At 36.8% G+C, this 19,737-nt stretch overlaps 1 protein-coding gene across 1 annotated transcript in view; it reads left to right on the top strand.

Annotated features, from left to right (window-relative positions):
- The window catches only part of NBEA (neurobeachin), a gene marked incomplete at its 3' end in the record, with an annotated part of 537,034 nt that overhangs the window by 221,655 nt on the left and 295,642 nt on the right, over nt 1-19,737 (top strand). Inside the window, exon 17 of the mRNA XM_015569799.1 lies at nt 590-682. Within this exon, the coding sequence (XP_015425285.1) occupies nt 590-682 (93 nt within the window). The remainder of the gene's footprint in view (nt 1-589; nt 683-19,737) is intronic.

Below are 19,737 nucleotides of genomic sequence, written 5' to 3'. Positions count from 1 at the left end.
AATTCAGCCAAAGAGAGCACAAGAAAATTAATGAGTTTAGGATCAAGAGCTAGAATAATGGCCAGGATTGGAAGGTCCATAGAATGCTAAATTTAGATTTTGTTCTGTTGTTGATGAAAATTAATGAATTTTTAATGGGGAACTTATTTGCTCAGATTTCCATTTTGTAAAATATAGTCAACTGTGTGGAAAAGAGTTGGAGAGGGACAAAATTGTAGTGAGATCATTAGAGCAATTATTTTATTCATCAGTGTTAGGGATGATGAGTTAGGGCAATGGCAATAATATAGATGAAAAATGTTTTAGAGCAAGAGGACAAAATAAAGGACTTTGAAGATTAACTTTATTTATGAAGATTGTAAAGTAATTATGTAAACAAGTGAGACATAGTTTTTTGTTAATATATTTTTGAAGGTCAAGTTTAAATAAAAATTAATAAAATGTGCTAATTTTTTCTTTTTTCCAAGAACTTGAAATCCTGAGTGGAATTTTATATTTTATGTATGTGTCATTTAATTGTAAATGATACAGTACTTATATTTTCAATATTTGTAGAAGTTTAAAAGATCATTGGTTTTTATATTTTTAGGGTAATCTACAAATTATTGGCTTCAAAAAGTGAAAGTATTTGGGTTCAAGCTCTGAAGGTTTTGGGATACTTTCTGAAGCATTTAGGTCACAAGTAAGTAGAAGTTTTTTATAATGAATTAATAGAAATGTCTACTGAAATTGTATTTTTACTCCTTTTATATCTAATTTTACATGTATTCTGACTGGAATAATCTTACAATGGAAAATAGCTTCTTATGGCAAAAGTTGCAAAAATGTTTTATAAAACAATATTTATTAATAGTAGATTATAGAACAAAGATCACAATTTCAGTAGCATAGTGTACTCTTATATGCTTGTTGAAAAATATTGTTCATTTTAAGGATAATAATAAAATATTTCATCAAATAAAGTAAAGTACATATGGATATGATTTCAATGAAAATTTACTTGACACAGGGAATATCATGTATATTAAAATTTCCTTAGAGCTATTTCTTTGCTTACATGCTACATCAGTATTTTATTATTTGTTACATTGGGCTTTACTGGCATTGGGCTTATTGATCAGTTTTGTGATTTAAAACTCCTAAAATATCTTTTTTCCCCAAAGTCCAGAAGTCAGCTACTTTAAAAGTCACCTGCTGGTATAAGTTTTTTTATACTGTTTTGACCACTGCATGATTACTCTTTTTTAAAATCCATTTTCTATGCAAATGAGCCACCCAAAATTTGTGCTTTTATTGAAATATTGCTACGTAGGATTCCTCTTAGAACCTTACTGTTGGCAGTTCTTTTTAGTGTTTAAATTTACCAAGAGTTTACTGATAACACTGATGAAAACTGCACAAAATCCAGGTAAAAGATATTATTTTTGTTTTGGTATCAAAACAATAGTTAAGTATGGGAGAATAAAGATAGCAATGATATGAAGACTGATTCAGTGTAACCAGATAGTAGGAAAGAGTTACCCATTTATGAGGGAACAGTATATAGATTAATGAAAGTGAGAAACATACGTACTTTAATATTAAAAGAAAAGGGTTGCTTACTTAAAGAAATTGATTAGGAGATAGTAATAAAAGATTCTAACCAAGATGCACCTCTTAAAACTTGTAAAGAAAGCACATTTAAAAATATAGAAATGTGAAAAAATTGCTATTGAGTACATAATTGTGATTAGAAATTTTACCATAAGTTAAAAAAATAAGAAATAAATGATTTGCTTCTGAGGAAGGACAACTACTAAACTTTTCAAGAAGTTGAAAGAAATGGTAGGATAACATGGAAGTATTGAACCACGAGCTTACATAACTTTGGGGAAAAATTAAAGGAAAAAAACTTTCACACAAATAAAAATGAAATCAGAAGAAGCTCAAGGAAAATTAATTGTGTGGATAGCATTCTAAGATACAGGGAAGATAAAATTGGAAACAGAGCAAATAATATGTATTAATAAGATTATATCAAGGATTACAGAGAAAATTATAGACGTAGAAAGCGCAGAAGTTCCAACAATAGCATAAATGGTGTTTTCAAGTAAGAAAATTGGACACTGGACTAAACAAAAATATACAGCTGTAATTTAGTGAAATCCTAATACAAGATTTTGCCATCTGTACCAAAGGTCATACTGTTTATCAGGGAAAATTTCTTGAATGATCGGCACAAAAGTATACTATTGGATTTAAATGTAAGTAAAGAATACTTTGCAGTATGCAAATAAGGAGAAAAAAATATTTTGAGTCTTGCCTTAACTTTTCTACAACAACCTTCAATATAGGTAACGTAAAGCACCAACCATAAGGTATTGAAATGAAGAAAATGTGAGACAAAGGATACTTGAAGTAAAAAGGGTGCTTACAAACAATTTTTAACTACAAGTAATTGTGTATTTCTGAATAATACTTTAGGAAATTTTGGGGGCAGGAAATGAAGTCCAGCCAGTTAGGCAGACTACAGCTAAGGACTATTGGAGAGCAATGCATTAATTTAACAGTAAAACCAAGATTAAAACAAATGTTCGAATTAGAGTTGCAGACCAGAATTTACTTTTTATATCATGTAATAATTTAGAAATGGTACAATTATAATAAATTGGGAAAAGACTGAGGAAATATAGAAAGCGAAGTAGATCCAAAGAGTCAAATGATACCCATGTAAGCTGACAAATGAAATAGTAGAAATATAGGACTATTGACTAAATTTGGTGAAAGAAGAGAGGAAAAATTAAGAGTAAATACGATTATCATTGCTTATATTAGGAAAATACACTTTGTAAACATATAGAGGACCTCTGATTCCTTTATAGTTACAAAGATAAGCAGTTCAATAAAACTATGAAGCTTTCAAAATATTAAAGAGAAAAATTACAGTTCTATATTCAAGAAACATCCTAAAATCAAAGTGAATTAGAGAAATGCTGAAAATAAAAGGATGAGTAAAGGTATACCACATAAATACAAATGATAAAAAGAAGTAATCATGACTTAATAGTGGAAAAATTCTAAAAAACAAAAAGCAACAAACAATATAAAGAGGGATACTTTAAATTATCAAAGGGTGAAACCTTCTTGAAACAGAAATGAAAGGGGAAGTAGACAAATACTAAGTTTGAACATTAAAACAAACTTTAATTTATTGATCTTGGTTCAAAACAAGTGTAGAGAGATATATAATTTGAACTCTGTATCTTGTTAGTGAAGAATATGACTTTAAGTGTCCAAGGAGCATATATAAAAATTTGAAGTGATGTAGTAGACATTAGAGAAAATTTTCAAGACAGAAACAAAACAGGAAAGATTATCTTATTAATATGCAATAACATTAGAAAATAGTAACAAAGTCTGGAACAAAAAAATCTACTTAGAAATTTAAAATTTATTAAACAATATTTGTGTCAAAGAGAAAATACACACTGAAATTACAGAAGTTTTAGAAAATAAGTTTAAAACATTATAATATATCTATATATCTACATATCTATATATATAGACCTAGCTATATATCTTTTTAGTGGTCTTGAAAACATCCTTGAAGCTCATTTTTGGTTCTATAAATGAATAAAACCACTCTGCTTCCTCATTTGGTTTTAGACAAAGTGAGAGCAGATATAAAGTGGTTAATTATAGTATACTGCCATGTGATAATTTGAATAGTTAGCAAAAAAGTAATAGGTACAATTTAACATATAATTCTGATAAAATCAGAACATTTCTTATGTATGATAAAATATTGATCTTAAATAGTTGTTATCAAATAAATATGAAATATTGGCAGCATTCATACAATAATCTAATCATTGTTCAAGATTTGAAACAAATACAACACTCAATTATTAGGGAGGAGAAAATAGGTATCATTATTTATAGGTGGTTTTATTACATACCTAAAAATCTAAAAAGAATAACCTTTAAAACTGCTAAAAAATGAGATATTACCTAAGCTCAGCATCTTAGTTGTATATTGAGGAATTGATTATCTAACAGAGAATCTGACTGGGGTTCAGAAATGAAGCTAAACTGATGTCTGTGTGGGTTGGTCCTTTGTAATAGATAGTATATAATTTATGTCAAGTGCCTGGAATACAGGTTGTGAGATAATCATATACTGTAATTGTTAACTGAACTAGAAATAGTTTTGGCATCTATCATTACAATTAAGAAGTTTGTTCCAAATAATATATGCTACAAATTCTCCCACCTGGAGATGGAACTTAAGTCTTCTCTTCATGAGTATTGGATAAATTTACTGCTTTCTTTCAAAGAATAATAAAACCTGGCAGTGATTTTCACTATTGATAGGGTAATATCAACAGTCATATACTTCGCCTTTGTATTATTCTTCTAAAACAGTGGTTCTCAATATTCCTGATGCCATGACCCTTTAATACAGTTCCTCATGTTGTGGTGACCCCCAACCATAAAATTATTTTCGTTGCTACTTCATAACTGTAATTTTGCTACTGTTATGAATTGTAATGTAAATATCTGATATTCAGGATGTATTTAGGCGACCCCTGTGAGTTGATTGACCCCCAAAGGGGTCGCGACCCACAGGTTGAGAACCGCTGTTCTAAAAAATAAATAACCCTAATATAATCCAGAGATAGCCTCATACAACCCCAAATTTTGAGATACATTCTATAAAACATTTGACCAGTCCTCCTCAAAACTGTTGAAGGGCATGGCAAACAAATAATGGGAAACTCCCACAGATCAAAGGAGTATACTAGTTAGTAAGGATATATGATGATTAAGTGAAAGCTGCTATCATGTCTTGGATCCTGAATAGAAAAAGCACAAGAAGGAAAACTGTTGAAATATGAATAAAATATGTAGATTAGTTGATAATATTATACTTCTGTTGATTTCTTAGTTTTCACACGTGTACTATGTTATGAAGAAGTTGGGTGACTACTAGGTAGGAACACTCTGTACTGCTGTTTAACTTTTCTATAAAATGTAAAAGTTTCCAAAACAAAATACATGTATGTAAAATTTAGAACCCTAACTTGGATATATGCTTAACTATTAAAATTAAATGTTGCTTCAGGGAGATGACCTGATTATGGTTATCCTCAAAACAGAATTCTAAGAAATGGCTCAAATACATGTTCAAAATGTCCAAATTCTAAAGCTACAGGGTCAAGATGACAGAGTAGGTGATCTCTGTGCCCTCCACCTCCCACAACTGTATCAAAATCACAACTGTATTATAGAACAGCCATTACTGAAACCACCTGAGGACTAACTGAAATAAATTTCTATAAGGAGACAAAGAAGCCGCTTTGGAGACTGGTAGGAGAGATGGAGACATAGAACAGAGAGGTCACACACCCACAGTGTGGTGAGTAAGAATCAGAAGAGGTATATTGGCTGCATTGTTTTCACCTGAGAAATGAGTGGTCCCAGCCCCAAATGTAGCTCTTCAACCAGACAAGCAGTGTTGGGAAGAGGAATCTTCATTATCGTCTAACTGAAAACCAGCAGGGATAGCATCTGAGTAAGTTTGAGGGTTGCTAGAGACCAAGTTGATTCTTTTGGGGGCCCACAAATGGCCTCTCACTCACAAAGTCACTCATTTTAAGCTTCAGTTCAGAGGCAGCAGCTTGAAAAGCACCAGACACATACATACAGAGCGGAACTGAATTGATTAACTTCAGCGTGAAGGCTGGAGAGGCAGGGGTTGGGGCAGCTTTCTTCAGGGACAGAAGTGCTGGCAGGCATCATTATTACTTTATCGAACTTTCCCCCCACCAAGCTTGCAGGCTGAAGCTGGGATCAAATCTGAGCTAACTTGTTCACCTTGTGTTGGTGATTTCCTGAGACCTGGCCCCACACAACTCATACACTGGGTTGAAACCTCTTTCAATGGCTTTTCCTTACCAGCAGTCTGCCTGGGCTCATGCTGCCGACTTTCCCAAAATCTTTTAAAGGTCCAAAAATCCCAAAGAAGCAACAGTTAGCCTGGCCATGCCCTCTACCTCTTGCTAAGCAGCTCCAAGCCAGGTACAAAGTGGCAACTGGCCTCAGCTTGCATTGTACATTCCACCAAGTGGTCCCAAGCCTCGCATAAATGGCAGCCAGCCTTAGCATGGAACAGAACTTCAACTAAGCAGTGACAAGCTTAGCAAAAGTGGCAGCTGATCTCAGGTCACATCATGGTATGCATCAAAGGGCCCAAAGCTCTGTACTAGTGGCAGATGGCCTTGATTCATAGCATAGCCTCTCACAAGTGCCTCCAAGACCAGCACAAGTGGCAACCAAATACAGATCACTTTCTAGCTCTTACCAAGTAGCCTCAAGGTGGACACAAGTGGCAGCTGACATTGGATTACATTGTAGCCCTCCCAGAGGCTCCACTACAACACCACATGGTGGCTGGCATTTTACTACACTATAACACTACCCACCCAGGTCCACAAATGACACATCTAAAAGGCAGATTCCATTGGCACCAAACCCTGTTAAAGTAACTCCTGCTTACCAGGTCAGCACCTACAGAACATCTTGTCCACTATAGTAGCCCTCACAACAGTAAGCTTGAAGGTCAGTTCTGCCCACTGATGTGCCAACAACAATCAAGGCTTACAACAGGATGGCACATAGAACCCACACAAGGGACACTTCTGGAGCACCAGCTCAGGTGATCAGGGAGACTGTGCTACTGAGCCCCACTGGAAACCTACTATATATAGTCACTTTGCTGAGCCTGGGAGAAATAACAGATATATATTTAATACATAGAAATGAACACAGGGATGCAGCCAAAATGAGGAGACAAAGAAACATGTCTCAAATGAAAGAACAAGACAAAACTCCACAAAAAGAATTAAGTGAAATGAAGGCAAGCAGTGTACCTAATACAGATTTGAAAGCTCTGGTTACAAGGATTCTCAATGAATTTAGCGAAATAATAGATGAACTCAGTGAGAATTCCAACACAGAGACAAAAAATAACAATAAAAAAAGAGAAACATATAAAAGTACAGTCAGGAATGAATAATACTGAAATGAAGGATATATTAGAGGGAATCAGTATATCACATGGAGCAGAGTTTCTAGTCAATAATCTGGAAGACAAAGTAGCAGAAAACATTCAGTCAACACAGGAAAAGAAAAAGAATTTAAAAAAATGAGGATAGAGGAAGGGGCCTCTGTGGCAACATCAAGCATATCAGCATTCGCATTATAGGGGAACCAAAATGAGAAGAGAGAGGCCCTTATCCCTGATGAACATAGTAGATGGAAAAATTCTCAGCAAAATATCAGCAATTCAGATTCAGCAATATATTAAAAAGCATATACACCATAGTCAAGTGAGAATTATTTCTAGGATGCAAGGTTGGTACAATATCCGCAAGTCAATTAATGGGATATACCTCATTAACAAAATGAAGTGTAAAATTCATGCACTCATGTCAGTAGATTCAGAAAAAGTATTTTACTATATCCAATATCTGTATACAGTAAAAACTCATAGGAAAGTGGGGCTGTAGTGAATATGCCTCAATATTATAAAGGCTATATATGACATATGCAGCCAATATCATACTCAGTGGTGAAAAGTTGAAAACTTTTTCTTTAAGATGAGGGGCAAAACTAGGATGTGCACTTTCATCACCTAGCAACAGCAATCAGAAAATAAATAAAAGGCATTAGAATTTAAAGGAATAAATAAAATAGCCATTATTTGGAGATGATATACTATAGAGGGAGAATTCTAAATATTTCACCAAAAACCTGTTAGAACTAATAAATGGTTTCAGTATAGTTGCAGGATACTATATATATATTTAGAAATCACCAATACACTACCAGATATTGAGAAAAGCCCATTTATAATTGCATCAAAAAGAATAAAATACCTAGGAATAAATTTAAGGAAGGTGGTAAAAAACCTGTACTTAGAAAACTATAAGATATTGAAGAAAGAAATTGAAAAAGGTACAAACGGAAGAATATCATGCTCATGGATAGGAAGGATTAACATAGCTAAAATGTCCGAACTACCTAAAGCAATTCTATAGATTCAATGCAATTCCTATCAAGATACCAATGGCATATTTCACATAAGTAGAACAAATATTCCAGAAATTTATGTGGATCTATAAAATATCCCAAATAGTCACACTAGTCTTGGGAAAGAAGAGCAAAGTTGGAGGAATCATACTTCCTGATATCAAACTATACTACAAGACCATAGTAATAAAAACAGTATGGTATTGGCCTAAAAACAGACATATAGATTATTGAGACAAAATAGATAAATAAAGCCACACCTTTATGATCAGTTAATGTATGACAAAGTAGGTGATAATGCATAATGGAGTTATAGACAGTCTCTTTAATAAATGGTAAACATGCAAAAAAATAAAACCAGACCACTTTTTTACACCATATGCAAGAATAAACTCAAATGTATTAAAGGCTTAAAAGTAAACTCAAAACCATAAAACTTGTAATAGAAATCATAAGCAATATACTCTTTGCCATTGCTCTCAGTAATATGTTTTAGGATATGTCTTCTTGGTCAAGGGAAACAAAATGAAAAATAAGCAAGGGGGAGTATATGAAACTAAAAACTTTTGCATAGTGATGAATATCATCAAAAAAATGAAAAGCCATCCTACAGAATGGGAGAAAATATTCGCCAATGATGCATGCACTAGTGGTTAATACCCAAAATATATAAGGAACTGAACAACTTAACACCAAAAAATCCCAACAGTACAATTAAAAAAAATGGGCAGAGGAAATAAGTAGGACTTTCTCCAAAAGGGACCTACAGATGATGAAAAGACATATGGAAAAATGCTCAAAGTTACTAGTCATCAGGGAAATGGAAATTAAAACCACAGTTAGGTATTATCTTACATATCTCACAATGGCTATCATCAATAAATCAACAACCACTAATTGTTGGGGAGGATGTGGGCCAAAAAGAACCCTTGTGCACTGTAGATGGGATTGTAAATTGCTTCAGGTGCTATGGAAAACAATATGGAGATTCATCAAATAAATTAAAAATAAAACTATCATATGACCCAGCAATTCTACTTCTGGGTATTTACAGGAAGAAATTCAAAACAGTAATTCAAAAGATCTATGCACTCCTGTCTTCATTGCATCATTATTTATAATAGCCAAGATATGGCACAACCCAAGTATCCATTGATAGATGAATGGCTAAAGAAGGAGTGGTACATATATATTACTTAGCCATAAAAAAATAATGACATTTTGCCATTTGCAACAACATGGATGGGATCTAGAGGGTATTTATTATTCTAAGTGAAGTAAGTCAGATATAGAAAGACAAATGCTATATTATTTTACTATATGTAGAATATAAAAAACAACACAAGCAGAAATACAAGATAGAAGCAGACCTATAGATAGAGAGAACAAATGAATGGCTGCCATATGAGAGGGGTTTGCGGGGATTGTGTGAAAAAGGTCAAAGGATTATCAAGTACAAATTGGTAGTTACAAAATAGTCTCAGGGATGCAAAGTACAGCGTAAAGGATGTAGTCAGTAATATTGTAGTAACTGTGTATGGTGTCAGGAGTGTACTGTACTTTGGGGTGGTCATTTTGTAAGTTATATAAATGTCTAATCACTATGTTCTATACCTGAAACTATTTTAATATTGTATGTCAACTGTAATTGAAAAAATTTAAAAATAAATTAAAAATGCTCTATCATAATATAGCTATGATTATTTTGTTTTATAACAATTTAAAACACGTTATTGAAATTTCACGGAGGAAATAAAAATTCTCAACCAAATATATTTGTCTAAAGTCTTAACTACAAACACTGTAATTTCTGGGTGAGTTCTTTAATATGATCACACTATAAAATGTATTGTTGCCCTGACCTGTGTGGCTCAGTTGGTTGGGCATCATCCCATACGCGGTTTGATTCCAGGTCAGGGGACATACCTGGGTTGTAGACTCGATCCCTGGTAAGGGATGTGCAGGAGGTAACCAATCAATGTTATGCTCTTACATTGATGTTTCTCTTTCTTTCCCTCTCCCCTCCTATCTCTCTTAAAATCAATAAAAAAATAAATAAAATGTTTCGTTGATTGTTAAATGAATCAACTTGCTGTCTATATTTGTTAGTTTTAGGCCTATGTAGACACTTGTTTAACTTAATGGCTTGTTTGTTTGTTTGTTTATTTTTGGAATAGTTGAAATTAGTTCAGTATTTTGGCACAGCCAGTTATCTATTAACAAAAAAGTAATGATTTAGATTCTGGGAGTATGACAGTTGCGATGAAGCTTTCTTCCCACCTACTCTCAACTCCAAGCTGTTTGGCTCCCTTAAGGTAAATGTTGGTTCCTGTGTGCTCCTCAGTACGAAAGAGTTTTGGTGTTCAATTGGAGTAGTAGCAAAGAAAACAAGACAACTGGTGAGGAATTTTCTCTCCCATGGGAATCACAAGCAGCTGAAGAAGTATGGTCGAGGGCTAAGGTAAAGACTAAAACAGAAAATCTTGAGAGGTGTTTTACCCTCAGAGATCTCTGGCCCCCAATTTGTCTCCTCTACTTCTTTCCCTTCCCCAGGAATGTTATTGTTGGCTTCTGTGTAAGTGACACCAGAAAGAAGCTGTGATGTACCTGAAATGATGGGATGAATCTTCCCTAACCGTCAAGTGATATTAGAGTGCTAGCATGTTGGCTCCAGGGTTTACAGCAGGCTAAGTTTTATACTGCCGGTCACTGTGTTTACAGGGCCTTTTGCCTTAACACACCCGCAAGGATCCCATCATCTAACATTTACAACAGTGAGATCGGACCTGAATTGTGTAAAATTGAAATAACTCACTAAAGGGGCCTAGCATCCAGAGATAGAAGAAAAGAAAGAATCATCAAACTATGCACTCAATGAAATATAACTAGTTGTGAAGGCTATGGTGGTACCTTTGAATTTTATTTTTAAAAACAGGATTTGAGCCCTAGCTGGTTTGGCTCAGTGGATAGAGTGTTGGCCTGCGGATTGAAGGGTCCCAGGTTCGATTCCAGACAAGGGCACATGCCCAGGTTGTGGGCTCGGCCCCCCGTGGTGATTCCCGGGGTGCAGGCTCAATCCCCAGTAGGAGGTATGCATGAGGCAGCCAATCAATGATTCTCTCTCATCATTGATGTTTCTTCTCCTCCTTTTCTCTCTGAAATCAATAAAAAAATAAAAATACATATTTTAAAAACAAAACAAAACAGGATTTGAGGTTCAAGTAGGGCACCAAGGTCATATTCTGCTTTTCTAGCCTAACTGCAATTCACTCAAATAGTGTGGTGGAAGATCTAAAAGTGTTTATCAAAAATACAAAGTGAGAGAAAAGATAAAATTGTAGAAAACAGGTGATTGAGTGTGTGACGAATATGAATTATTGGAGAAAAATAATGGGCAAAACATGATATCTTGAAACACTTTGTACTACTAAAAACTTAGAAATGCTGGATAAAATAAGCCATGCCATATTTTAGAAGTATAGCTGACCACACAAAAAGGAAATCCTCATATGCCAAAAAATGAAGATTAATCATAATAGGAGAAATTATTCTTAAGAATCAAGGTAATATTTAAAAGAAACTATGAAGCTTAAAAAATTATCAAATGTAGCTTTTGGAGTGAAAGGTTAGTGATTAAAATTAACAACTCCATTGACATATTAAATAGATTCATAACACTTAAGAAATAATTGGTGAACTTGAAGTTAGAAATGAAGTAATGACCTAGAATATAGCACCAAAAGAGGAAACAAGAGTTGAAAACTAGGAAATGAAGCTGAGAGATATGGAGAAAGAATGAATGGTTTCATAGAGCAAAATGCTGAGGAATAAATTTAACCAAGGGAGTAAATGACCTGTACACTGAAAGCTATAAAAATGGGCTAAAAAATTTGAAGAAGATGCAAATAAATGGAAAGCTACTCTATTTTCATAGATAGAGGAACTGTTGTTAACATGTTCATACTACCTAAAATGATCCACAGATTGAATGTAATTCCTTTCAAACTTGCAATGGCATTTTAAATAGAACAAGCAATCCTAAAATTTGTATGCAATCACAAAAGACTCCAAATAGCCAAAGCTGTCTTGAGAAAGAATAGGACAGCCTTCAGTTTTCATGATTTTAAACTATAGGGTGTGATAAAAATAGGTTTAGAGCTGTGACTATGTGAAACAGAGTTTATTCTTGTATTATTTATGAATTATTGTATTATTTACCATGTGAACAACTATAAACCTTTCACCACTTCCTTTATATTACAAAGCTATAGTAATGAAACAGTGTGGTATTGCATAAATACAAACAGACACAGATCAGTGGAACAGAACAAATCCAGAAATAAACCCATGCATATTTGGTCAATTTCATGACAAAGGAGCCAAGAATATAGGGTGGGGAAAAGGATACTTTACTTAATAAATAGTGGAGTGAACAACTTAGTTGTCTACATTTTTTTTTATACATTCATCCATTGTTGGCCACTTAGTTGTTTATATTTCTTGGTTATTGTAAATAATGCTGCAATGAGCTTGAAGGTACAGATATCTCCATATAAAAATGGAATGTTACTCAGGCCTAAAGACTAAGGAAATCCTGCTATTTATGATGGATCTTGGGATACTATGCTAAGTGAAATAAGGCAGACAGAGAAAAAAACACTGTATGATTTCACTTATATGTGGAAAGCAAAGAAACCAAATTCATAGAAACAGAGAATGTAAAAAGTGATTTCCAGATGACAGTAAGTGGGGTGTGGTAGAAATGTGTGAATGCATTCAAAAGATACAAGCTGTTAGTTATAAGGTAAATAAGTTCTGGGGATATAATGTTCAGCATGGTGACTACAGTTAAGAATACTGTATTGTAGCCTGGCCAGTGTGGTTTAGTGGTTGAGGCCACTGTTCCAATACCATTCAAGGCACATGGCTGGGTTATGCGCTGGATTCCCAGAAGGGAGCATGCAGGAGTTAGATGATTATCTCTCATCATTGATGTTTCTCTCTCTCTCTCCCTCTCCCTTCCTCTCTATGAAAACAGTAAAAACATAAAAAAAGAAAAAGAATACTGTATTGTATATTTGGAAGTTGCTAAAGAGTGGATTTTTAAAGTTTTTATCTCAAGAAAAGGAAATTCTTACTATGCAAGGTGGTGGGTGTTCATTAAACTTACTGTGGTCATCATTTAATAATATACATATATATCAAAGCATGATACTTTACACCTTAAAAACTGAAAAGAGGGTGAAAAAAAAGTTGATAGGACACTATAACATATGTACCACACTGGTGGGGGATGTTGATAGTGAATGGAAACATGAGCACATGGAATGTGTGAGTTTAGGATATATATGGGAACGCTCTTTGTACTCTCTGCTCAATTTTGCCAAACCCCTAGACTACCCTAAAAAATAGAATCAATTTTAAAGGGTGTGTGGAGGGGGGAAGCTGATAGGCAAATAAGAAAAAAGAAAGAAAGAAAAATGTTTATCTATTTGGGGAGTGGGGGAAATAAGAGAGGGTATTAGTTGGGTGTGAAACCCCTCTGCACCTTTTGATTGTCACCATTTAAATTTTTTATTTTTTAAAAAATTGCAGTTGATAAATAATATTGTATTAGATTTAGGTGTACAGCATAGTTACTAGACATTTATCTATATACTAGAGGCCCGGTGCACAAAATCGTGCATGTGGGGGAGTCCCCCTCAGCCCAGCCTGCACCCTCTCCAATCTGGGATCCCTCTCACAATCCTAGACCACTGGCTCCTAATCACTCACCTGCCTGCCTGCCTGATCGCCCCTAACTGCCCCCCCTTTCCAGCCTGATCACCCCTCACTGCCTCTGGGTCCTGGGCTGATCACCCCTAACTGCCCCTCACTGCCGGCCAGGTCGCCCCCAACTGCCACCTCCCTGCCTGCCTGATTGCTGCTAACTGTTCCCCCCTCACACACACACTGACCTGGTCACCCCTTACTGTCCCTCCCGCTGGCCTAGTTGCCACCAACTTGCCCCCTCTGCCATCTTGGTTGACTTTAACTGATCCCCCTGATGGCCTGGTCGCCCCCGACTGTCCCCTCCTCACTAACCCCCCTGCCAGCCTGGTCGCCTCATGCAGCCCACTTGTTAAGTCGTTTGGTCGTCCCTCACTAACGCCCCTGTCGGCCTGGTTGTAGGCAGCCATCTTGTGAGGGTGTGAGGGTTAATTTGCATATTACCACTTTATTATATAGGATATAAAAGCCCAGTGATCTTTACAGTGGAACAACTGGTTGACCAGTTTCTGGGCCCCCCTGCCAGCCTGGTCGCCTCATGCAGCCCACTTGTTAAGTCGTTTGGTCGTCCCTCACTAACGCCCCTGTCGGCCTGGTTGTAGGCAGCCATCTTGTGAGGGTGTGAGGGTTAATTTGCATATTACCACTTTATTATATAGGATATAAAAGCCCAGTGATCTTTACAGTGGAACAACTGGTTGACCAGTTTCTGGGATGTGCACTGTCCACCAGGAGGCAGAAGCTCAACACAGTGCGCTCCCACAGTGGGAGCACCACTTGTCTGACAGGGATGAGTGGCTGCTCTCATATCAGGAGCAGCTGCTCAGAGGGCGGGTCCACAGCTGCTTGGCTGACTGGAATAAGCAACACTCCCACAGTGGGCTGATCTCCACATGCCACGCCCCCAACCAGTGCATGAATGCTGTGCAGTGGGCCTCTAGTCCTAATATATAAAAAGCCAGGTGCCGTCATGACCTAAACGACCGGATGGACAACCGAACAGCAGGCTAGGGAGCTGAGGGAGCTGAGGGAGCCCTGGCCACCTGTGGCATGGCAATGGGAGGGAGCAATGGGCCTGGGGCGTGTCGGCAGGAGGGAGCTGTGGGCCCTAACCAGCTGGGGCACAATGGAACTCTGGATCTCGAGTGATCAGGGGTGTGGCCGGCCTTCAAACCAGACCCTGACAGGAGGGTGGAGGGAGCCCCATTCCTCACAGAATCAGCTTTTGGACAGCTTGCTGTCAGCAATCTGCCAGCCAGGAATCCCATTCACCTGCACCCCGGACCCTCCCTGGAGAGGGCAGTTGGAGGCAGCCAGGCTAGCAGGGGAGGGCAGGTGGGAGCAATTAGGCTGGCAGGGGAGCAGTTAGGCGTCAATTGGAATGGCAGGGGAGTGGTTAGGGGGCAATCAGGCTGGCAGGCAGTAGTGGTTAGGAGCAATTAGGCAGGCAGGCAGGCAAGTTGTTAGGAATCAGCAGTCCCGGATTCTGAGAGGGATGTCTGACTGCCAGTTTAGGTCCCACGAGATCGGGTCTAAACTGGCAATCAGACATCCTCTGAAGGGTCCTAGATTGGAGAGGATGCAGGCTGGGCGGAGGGACACCCCTCCAGCACATGAATTTTGTGCACCAGGCCTCTAGTATAATTTATAAAGCGATCACCTCATTAAGTCTAGTACTCATCTGACACCATGCGTAGTTATTGGAATATTATTAACTCTATTTTCTTTGCTATATTTTATGCTCCAGTATTGTTTTTGTAACTGGCAATTTGTACATCATTTTTCCTTCACCTTTTTCAATCATTCTCCCAACTCCTCTCTCATCTGGCAATCATCAAATGTGTCTGAGTTTGTGTCTGTGAGTTTGTTTATTTTGTTTTTTAACCCAATAAAAGTATTATTTTAAATACTAAATAATAAAAACTGCTAGACCAATATTTAAATAAACCAAAATAAACTTTAAGACAAATAAGTTAATGAGGCTAAAGAGTGGTACCATAATATATAATAAAAGCCTAATATGCTAAGTGTCCAGTCTTCTGATCATCCGTTCAACTGATGAAAGCTTGATATGCTAAGGCCACTTAACTGTTCACTATGACATGCACTGACCACCAGGGGGCAGACAGTCGACTGGTTGACTAGTTGCTATGAAGTGCACTGACCACCAGGGGCAGACGCTCTGACTGGTAGTTTAGCTTCCTGCTGGGGTCTGGCCAATCGGTACTGAGAGAGATGAGCTGGACACTCCCTGGAGCCCTCCCGCAGTCTCTCCCCAGCTGGCTAACCTCCTGCGTCCCTCCCCATTCACGATCGTGCACTGGTGGGGTCACATGGCCTGCCCTGTGCCCTCTTGCAATCCAGGCTGAGGGACCCCCCCTCCCAGGTGCATGAATTTTATGCACTGGGCCTCTAGTTTAATGATAAAGGTACAGTCACCAGGAAGATAAAACAATTTCAAATGCACATGCCCTTAACAACATAGGTGACAAAATTGGCTAATTTTGGAAGATAAGTCATAATGGTTTAACAGGTGCCTTCTTCTAAAAGAGCAATAAGAAAGTAAATAGTATAAATTTGAAAAAAAGATCCAGTGGGTTGATTAGCATATACATTTTCTCTAACACAAACAAAACTGTAAAAAGTATTCAAATTAAGCCACCAGGCCCACTGCTCCCTCCCACTGCCATGCCATAGGAGGCCAGGGCCCACAGCTCCTGCTCCCTCAGCTCCCTAACCTGCTGTTCGGTCATCCATCCGGTCGTTTAGGTCATGATGGCACCTGGCTTTTTATATATCAGGACTAGAGGCCCAGTGCACAGCATCTATGCACTGGTGGGGGGGTGGCCTGTGGGGATCAGCCCACTGTGGGAGTGTTGCTCATTCCGGTCAGCCAAGCAGCTGTGGACCCACCCTCTGAGCAGCTGCTCCTGATATGAGAGCAGCCACTTATCCCTGTCTCCATAAAATTGTCTCCATAAATTTAAATAAATTATTATCATCCACATGACTTCTCACTCACAGTGTAATTAAACAAATCAATGATAAAAACTGAAACTCATACGCACAAATGTTGGTTACCTGAGGGAAGTGGGAGGTGCAGGGGATAGGTAGTAAAGGGTAAAGGCAGCCAAATATATGGTGACGAGAAATGATTTGTCTGTTGGCTGTGGGCACACAATGCACTATACCAATCATGTATCATTGAAATGTTCACTTGAAATCTATATCATCTTATTAGCAATGTCACCTCATTTAATTTAATTAATAAAAAAATACAATTAAAAAATCAAACTATGATAATGGAAATACATATATTTTAAATAACTAATAACAGAAATTATTGTGCAAATTATAAAATACTTAGAATCAAAAGATATTGAAAATTTTGTGTTAACACTTCTGACAGTTGTCTAAGGGGCATTGGATGAAATTTATAGCCATCAATATTTAGATTAAAAGGAGAAAAATTGTTTGCCCTACCTCCTCTCTGCCCCAGTTTCTCAGTTTCATGCTGAATGTAAGGGTAGTTTAACATCAAGATAACTTCTAATATCTACTTATTAACACATTAAAGAATAGCTATATAATTAGAGTGGTGTAAACTATTTAATAAAATGCAGTTCTTGCTTGTCATAAAAATTTTTAGGAAGTTGCAAATAGTCATTTTTTAACCTTATAACATATAACTACCCCAAGTGTACCATAGTCCTATTTAGGAATGTAATCTTAAAAGCATTCCTTACATTAATATTAATGAAAGCCTATTTTTACTACCTTGGTTCAAGGTTGTATTGAACAATTCATTTTCATTTATAGGACAATCCACCTAAAGACAGCAGAATTTTTTTCAAGTGCATATGTTACATTTTCCAGAATACCGGTATATTAAGGTTTGGGCAGTAAAACATCAAACAAGTTTGAGTAAGCCTAAAATAATTGAGATAAAACAAAATATGTTCTTTGACCATAGCAGAATTAATTTAGAAATCAGCAATAGAAAGAGATTTCAGAAATTGCTAGATATTTGGATAGTAAGTAACACACTTCTAAAGGACCCTTGGATTAAAATAGAATAAAATAAAAATGGAATATTAGTTTGATTTGAAGAGAAGCAAAACCACAAATATAACAATTTATTGAATCCTTATGCATGGGAATGTAAAATGCTCTAATCATGTTCGAAAGGAATTTCATATGACTTTAAATATCTAACACATATCATACATCTTGGCATTTCCATGATTATGTATCTACCCAAGAGAAATGACACACTAAGTTCATAGTAGACTTATGAATGAATATTCTTATTATCATTATCAATATAGGCCAAAACTGGAAAGAATTCAAAATGCATCAATTGGAGAATGGATAAACAAACTACCATATATTCACAAAATGGAATAATATTGCACAATTAAAATAAAACTAGTGACGTATGCTATAACGTTAATGAATCCTAAATACATCATGCCAAATGATAAAAGCCAGATGGGAAAGACTGTATATTATATGATTACTTATATACGAAATATCCAGAGTTCAGATTAGTGGTTATGTGGGGCTAGCAATGGGAGTTGGGATTAACTTCAAATGGGCACAAGGGATCTTTGTAAAGTGATTAAACTGTTATAATGGGATAGTGATGCTCGTGCAAATACTCTAAGGATTGAAAGAAAATACTGAATTATCCTATCTACTAATAGACAAACATGGTAATTAACCGTAACTTTGCTACCCTTCCCATTGGCTAATCAGCAAGATATGCAAATTAACTGCCAACCAAGATGGCGGCTGGCAGCCAGCAGCTGAAGCAAGCAGGAGGCTTGCTTGCTCCAGTGATGGAGGAAGCCAACATTCCCCACCTGCCACTGCCGGCCTCTGAGCTGCAGTCTAAGAAACAATGTTGCAATTATAGAAGCTAAACAAGCTCCAGAAACCTGCTTTCAGCCAGCTTCAGCCTCAGAGCTAAGAGCAGCAGTGATGGCAACAATGTTTCAATTAGCCACAGCCTCACACCTGGAGCCGGGCCTCAGAGCTGGAGCCAGATTTCGAGAGGGTGCAGGCCAGGCCGAGGGACCCACCAATGCATGAATCCGTGCACTGGGACTCTGGTAAATATATAAAATGTGTGAATTTATGTTATGTATCTTATATCTCAATAAAATGAAAGCAAAATGTAAAACTTTTAGAAAATGTAGGATAATAGTGTCATCGTCTTGGATTAAGGAAATGTTTCTGAAAAAATAAGCAGTCAAATCATCCGTGAAAATGTTGAGGAATTTGACCATTAAAATAAAAAAGTTTGATTTTTTAATTGTTTTTACTGTTTAAAATATTACAAATAGTAGTACATATGTCTCCATTTTCCCACAATTGACCTCCCCTGGCGTTCCCCCACCCCCTGGCACATGCCCTCGCCTCTTAGTGTCTGTGTCCATTGGTTATGCTTATATGCACACACACAAGCCCTTTGGTTGATCTCTTATCCACCCCCAACCCTCCCCTGCTTTCCCGCTTTAGTTTGACAGTCTGTTCAATGATTCTTTGTCTCTGTATCTATTTTTTTCATCATTTTATGGTGTTCTTTATATTCCACAAATGAGTGAGATCATGTGATATTTATCTTCTCTGACTGGCTTATTTCAGTTAATATAATGCTCTCCAGTTCCATCCATGCTGTTGCAAATGGTAAGAATTCCTTTTTTTTACAGCAACATAGTATTCCATCGTGCAGATGTACCACAGTTTTCTAATCCATTCATCTACTGATGGACACTTAGGCTGTTTCCAGATCTTACCTATGGTGAATTGTACTGCTATGAACATAGGGGTGTATATATCCTTTCTGATTGGTGTTTCTGGTTTCTTGGGATATATTCCTAGAAATGGGAT

This window comes from Myotis davidii, unplaced genomic scaffold (genome assembly GCF_000327345.1).
Source record: "Myotis davidii unplaced genomic scaffold, ASM32734v1 scaffold144, whole genome shotgun sequence".
Lineage (NCBI taxonomy): Eukaryota > Metazoa > Chordata > Mammalia > Chiroptera > Vespertilionidae > Myotis > Myotis davidii.
Note: the sequence above shows the minus strand (reverse complement) of the source record. Positions and strands in the feature narration are given on the sequence as shown.